At 42.1% G+C, this 6,408-nt stretch overlaps 1 protein-coding gene across 1 annotated transcript; it reads right to left on the reverse strand.

Annotated features, from left to right (window-relative positions):
- Nucleotides 1-3,128: 3,128 nt before the first annotated feature.
- On the reverse strand, nucleotides 3,129-5,907 carry LOC109744714 (uncharacterized). Its single transcript, XM_020303861.4, has 5 exons — nucleotides 5,750-5,907; nucleotides 5,551-5,648; nucleotides 4,633-4,732; nucleotides 3,919-4,101; nucleotides 3,129-3,480 (listed from the first exon to the last, which is right to left on the reverse strand). Exons 1-5 carry the CDS (start codon nucleotides 5,807-5,809, stop codon nucleotides 3,358-3,360), a joined length of 564 nt encoding a protein of 187 aa, XP_020159450.1. The 5' UTR covers nucleotides 5,810-5,907; the 3' UTR covers nucleotides 3,129-3,357.
- Between the last annotated feature and the right edge of the window lie 501 nt (nucleotides 5,908-6,408).

Below are 6,408 nucleotides of genomic sequence, written 5' to 3' on the forward strand. Positions count from 1 at the left end.
TCCACATTGATGGAGATTTCAACCCACGAAGGGTAACGGTTGCGCGAGTCCATGGAGGGCTCCACCCACGAAGGGTCCACGAAGAACCAACCTTGTCTATCCCACCATGGCCGTCGCCCACGAAGGACTTGCCTCACTAGCGGTAGATCTTCACGAAGTAGGCGATCTCCTTGCCCTTACAAACTCCTTGGTTCAACTCCACAATCTTGTCGGAGGCTCCCAAGTGACACCTAGCCAATCTAGGAGACACCACTCTCCAAGAAGTAACAAATGGTGTGTTGATGATGAACTCCTTGCTCTTGTGCTTCAAATGATAGTCTCCCCAACACTCAACTCTCTCTCACAGGATTTGGATTTGGTGGAAAGAAGATTTGAGTGGAAAGCAACTTGGGGAAGGCTAGAGATCAAGATTCATATGGTAGGAATGGAATATCTTGGCCTCAACACAAGGGTAGGTGGTTCTCTCTCAGAAAATGTGTATTGGAAGTGTAGGTTTGTTCTGATGGCTCTCTCCACGAATGAAGAGTGGGTGGAGGGGTATATATAGCCTCCACACAAAATCTAACAGTTACACACAACTTACCAAACTCGGTGGGACCGAATTGATAAACTCGGTCGGACCGATTCAGCAAATCTAGTGACCGTTAGGATTTTCGGTGGGACCGATATGGTTAGGGTTAGGGCATAACGTAATCTCGGTGAGACCGATTACACAAACTCGGTGGGACCGATTTTGGTAATAAGCTAACCAGAGAGTTGGTCAGGCAAACTCGGTGAGACCGATTACACAAACTCGGTGGGACCGATTTTGGTAATAAGCTAACCAGAGAGTTTGCATTGTAATCTCGGTAGTACCGATTGCTCAAACTCGGTGGACATACACAGAGAGATTACAATCCCATCTCGGTGAGACCGAGATCCTATCGGTGAGACCGATTTGCCTAGGGTTTGTGGCAGTGGCTATGACATCTGAACTCGGTGGCGCCGGATAGAAAGAATCGGTGGGGCCGAGTTTGACTTTTGGTTTAGGACATATGTGGATGTGGGAAAGTAGTTGAGGGTTTTGGAGCATATCACTAAGCACTTTGAGCAAGCAAGCCATTAAGCAACACCTCATCCCCTCTTGATAGTATTGGCTTTTCCTATAGACTCAATGTGATCTTGGATCACTAAAATATAAAATGTAGAGTCTTGTGTTTGAAGCTTGAGCCAATCCTTTGTCCTTAGCATCTTGAAGGGGTTCCACATCCTTTAGTCCATGCCACTTCATTTGTTGAACTTGTCTGAAACATACTAGGTAAAAGTGTTAGTCCAACAAGAGATATGTTGACATTAATTACCAAAATCACCCAGGGAGCACTTGTGCTTTCAATGTTGAAGCATACGATCACAATGAGGTATGCTGCTGGGCATGATAACTTATCTTTGGAAATAATCATATGGTTATCTCTTATGGCTTAATCTTCTCATATGAAATGTCTCAGCATTTTGCTTTTGCTTGGAGTATATACATTTCTGAGAAAACTGCCATTCTTTTTTTCATTTTGCAGTGGAAGTTTGTCCAACAGGCATATGCGTGTCTTGTTGCACTTTCCCAAGCCGTGGCTGCAAAATCCAGTTTTGTGTCTGTTGTTACATGATTGATCATGGGTATTATATCACACATGAATTGCAGTATAATATGCCTATCCCGATCTACATACATGATAAGAGCATGGTTAATAGTTTAGCCAGCTGCTGGCTATATGATCTTGTCATATCATCTATAGTCAAGCTTATAGCCGGCAAGTATAATAGTTGCATATAAATATGTACTCCCTCCGTCCGCGAATAAGTGTACATCTAGCTTTTGTTCTAAGTCAAAGTTTTAAAGTTTTGACCAACTTTGTAGAGAAAAGTAACAGCATTTATGGCACTAAATTAGTATCACTAGATCTATTTTGAATTGTATTTGTATAATATACCAATATGATATCATATATGGTACTACTTTTTTTATAAAGTTGGTCAAAATTGTAAATCTTTGACTTAGGACAAAAGGTAGATGTACACTTATTCGCGGACCGAGGGAGTACTATTTTTTAGATACATGACCCACCTCTCATAACATGTCTAGGAGCGCGTGCTGCAGCTGGCTGTTAATCAGCAGCAGTATTGTATTTTTTCCCTAATGTTTGCTAAAATTGTCTCCCTGGGTCTACCTTTGCTATTATCAACTTCGATATAGAACCGGACCTATGGCATTCTGTTTTTAGTGTTGTCTGAGTCTTCTCTTCTGTCATTATTAATCCAGACACAGGTGAGCGTTTCTATCAGCAAAACGATGAATGACATGACCATAATTCTCAAGAGTCACAGAAGAAAAAAACCTGTACAATCAATCTTGACGCCGCAGCCACAAGGAACACCTTCCGAGTTCCGAGTAATACCGAGACGGAGGGTGCGTAAGCAAGATGGTGGTCCAGCATACTACCAGAAGCTCGTTCCGGTGGGATGACAACTGGGGAGACGGCTGGAATGGTGAGGAGGCGCCGTCGACATTATTGAACTCTATGCCCAGCCAGCAGTCGAAAGGTCTGGCTTCAAGGAGGTCGATCAAGGATGGCGGGAAAGATTAGCCGGCATGTCTATATCAATCCCTATATTGTTTTCGTTCTTCTAAAAAAGGGAATTTTTGTGCCCAGCTTTTTTGATAGATTTCACGAGGGAATGTAATATGCTGGCACTACTGTTTTTTTAAATGCAGGAGAGAAGAAACATGAATGCTACTTCAACACCAAATCGGTTTCATTAGATTAGATTTGACATAAAATATATTTTTATATTATACTCCCTCCTATCCAAAATAAGTGTCGCAGTTTTGAACTACCCCAGTTTAGTTCAAAACTGCGACACTTATTATGGATCAAAGGTACTGTAGTATATACATATTTCATATTGTAAATATAAACACATTTTTTCTGTATACTTGGTCGAATTTCAAAAGGTCTGACATAGGACAAATCTAGAACTTCAAGTTACAAAAGTTTTTAATCCAAGAAGTGTATAACTTCATAGCCGAAAATGCTTTGTCGATGAGCTCCGGAAGATCTTTTCCAGACCAGTTTATTCCAAAAAGATTTGGCAGCTAATCAGAGTAAAAACACTTCATTTCCAGGCACTGTTCCAAAGCAGGAAAGCCATACAAGATCTCTACAATACATCTGCGGTACACAGTCCAGCTGCAAAATACAATGAACAGGTGCCTCAAGTAAACATGACGATTGTACCAGAATTACAGCCACGGGGAAAGCAAAACGGATATCCAGACAAGCAAACAAGCGCCACCGTGCGGAAGAGCTACCCCTTGAAATGAAACTAGTCATCATCCTTGTAGGGGTATTCCTCTGGGACTTGCTTGGTGAGCTTCACCCGCATCTCGTAGGCATCATCCCCGCGAAGCATATCACGGACCCATGTAACCTCCGTCTTCATGGAAACCTGCACCGCAACATCAATTAAACTTGATCAGCTTATGGTAAATGACTTCTGAAACTGGTACGATCACAGCACTGGGATCGCAATTATATAAATATCACAAGCTGGTAATAGACTGTTTCACTTGAACACTTCCAACTAGCAGAAGTTGGAACACAAGTTCATAATACTTCATACTGCAGAAGTTGGCCACTGGTGGTACCATGCAACAGTGGATTACAGACATTAAGCATGATATGCCTTAAGATATGGATATCAAAAACATGCAATTCTCAAGTGGAAATGCATACAGAATTATGCAAGTTGATTTAGTCTTTCAATATCAGTTTCACAGAATAGAATAGCATGAGGTCACAGATCCCAGATCCATTTTATAGATTATTTATTCTTAGACTGTTTGACAAGAGAAAAGTACAAAGATAGCAGCAAAAGAAGACGTACCATTTCCAGTGCTCCCCTGATAACTCCACTCAACACATTGCAATACTGAAGACCTTGGCAAGTATCAGGAAGCTCAACAAAATCTACAAGTGGGTTGTCCTCCAATACAAAGCTGCAAGTTGTACCCTCAGCATCCCAATTGGTTACAGTTGCAGTCACGCCCAGGAACATTTTGAACCCAAGCTGGTTTGAAAAGGAAAAAAGGAATATTGTCAGAGCATAAAGCCATAAGGAGGATAAGCAGAAGGGAGAACCAGCTAGGGGATGAGTTTGATTGTTCTAAGAAGCAAACAAGTGTCGAACAACTTGAAAATATGGTAGTAAGTCTTGGGCCTTCGATTAATGAGCAAGTTGAGGTGTATAAAAAGAAATGAGCTTAACGTACTACATACAGAATTTGCAGAAGAGAGGGCATGAAATGTCCCTGAATGGTGCATAGCTACTGTAGCAGTAAAGAATGCTATCACCGGACAAACATAGCTGAGTGTCTGCATCTCATATAATTGAAACCACTGTTATACAGTGGTAAAAACTGCTACACTGTCGACTTCTATTGAATAAATGACTAAATAAACATATGTATTCCCTTTCTGGCCTCTCAAAACATTTTGTCTCACAAGTCTATGAATATGAATACAGGTAAAAAACTTCAAAATATGCATGCATTATTTTTGTGCTAATCTCAACCAAAGAATAGCAAGTTTAGCAAATGACCTTTGCTATAGTATCAGCAGTCTCCTTGAAGTCAGCACAGTTTGATACATTTGACTTGGCTAAGAATTCATCAACCAACCGAGTTCCAATATTGTAACCCCTGAAAATTAAAGAAGATATTAAGAAAGGTTTCCAAGCAAAGTTAAAATACAGCAATCGTATTAATAGCCGCCAGCAAGCCTGAGAATTAATCCAATAAATAAGCTATAAACCAGCAACCATAGTACGGACACATTGAGCGTTCATATGTGATTCACTTCCGAAGCAGAAGTTAAAATAGAGCAAACATAGTAATAACTGCCAGCAAACCTTGAGAGTCAATTCACCAGATAAGCTATAAACTAGCAACCATAGTAGGAAACATATTAATAATTCATACGTGATTCACTTTCATGTCCCGCCGTCCCTCTTTCCTCCAGAAGTGATGCATGGCTATAATTCCTAAATGTGCTAGATCCATGCTCCTCGATTCAGTTCAAAAGAGGAACAAGTTTGGAGTGCTGGAGTCATTGCAATTGGACATATCTCCTTCCCCCCATTGAACAATGGAACGTAGATGACGTGCTGCCACACCAACAATGACAACACCAGGAGTTGCATATAATCCGGGCTGTATAAATCTATTCAATCGAGAAGATGATACAACATCACCAAAATGAAACAATCTTCTGTTCACACACAGACTACACAAACATTAAATCAATTAGGGTGAGAGTGAGAAGTGCATCGCTGCATCTACTTGGATTCCCATTCTCGGGATATTGCAGCTAGCTCACTGTTAAACCCTCACACGTGATCCCTAGGTAAAATTCCCAGATTCATACTTCTAGATCTGATCCCTCAAATGGATACCATCACATCAGCAGTTTCTCAATTTGCCTACAAACTTAGGCAGATGAAGTAAGAAAACGGGCGTACATCTGATCGAGCTGCTTGTTGACCTCCTCGACCTCTTCGAGATCCGTGAGCAGCTGCCGCACGATGGCGCCGTACGTGAGCGTGAAGAGCTCGGCGTTCTGCACACCAACACAACCAGATCAGCGCGGGGTGCAGATGTACGGGCGCCCGGGGGGGGGGGGGGGGGGGGGGGGGGGAGGGCTGTGGTTTGGAAGCTTACTACGCGCTCGACGCTGGCGAAGAGGGCGTCGCCGGACTTGGGGGTCGTGAGAGGCGGCATCGCCGAGATCGGGGCCGGTGGCGGGCGAGAGAGATCAGAGGAGAGAACCACTCGCAGAGTCGCCGGTCTCGAGTAGTGGGTTATAGGCCAGTTTGGGCTTATACTTTTTTGTTTTGCGGTGAAAGCTTGGGCTTGGGCTTGCCAACTGTAGTCCATCGGCCCCTAAAATAAAAGAGTAGAACGGCCCATTCTTTCCCGCTAAAAAAATGAACTGAGGTTCCCTTTTAAAGCAACAACGATCTTTCCCTTAATATTTTTTTAAAAAAATGCGATTTTGCGGAATATAAGCAAATGTATACGGATAGAGGGAACTAAAACTAGCAAACAATAAAATTCCCAGATGAAACAAAAAGTTACATTGATACCTCTCTTACCGTTATATGTCTAGTTTCATCTTCCGCGCACTGATGTCCCACAAGCTTCTAGTGAGAAATCCGTATGACCAAATCTATCTACAAAAGATGCATGAACTTCAAAGGCATTGAAGTGACATATGAATCTTGGCCGATCAATGATTTGATCGCTTTGTTTTTTTTCCTTCCCTACGCATAGCTTTGATATTATATGACTTTGGGTCAATGATAAACTTGGCCTTAGAA

This window comes from Aegilops tauschii, chromosome 2 (assembly GCF_002575655.3).
Source record: "Aegilops tauschii subsp. strangulata cultivar AL8/78 chromosome 2, Aet v6.0, whole genome shotgun sequence".
NCBI classification, from domain to species: domain Eukaryota; kingdom Viridiplantae; phylum Streptophyta; class Magnoliopsida; order Poales; family Poaceae; genus Aegilops; species Aegilops tauschii.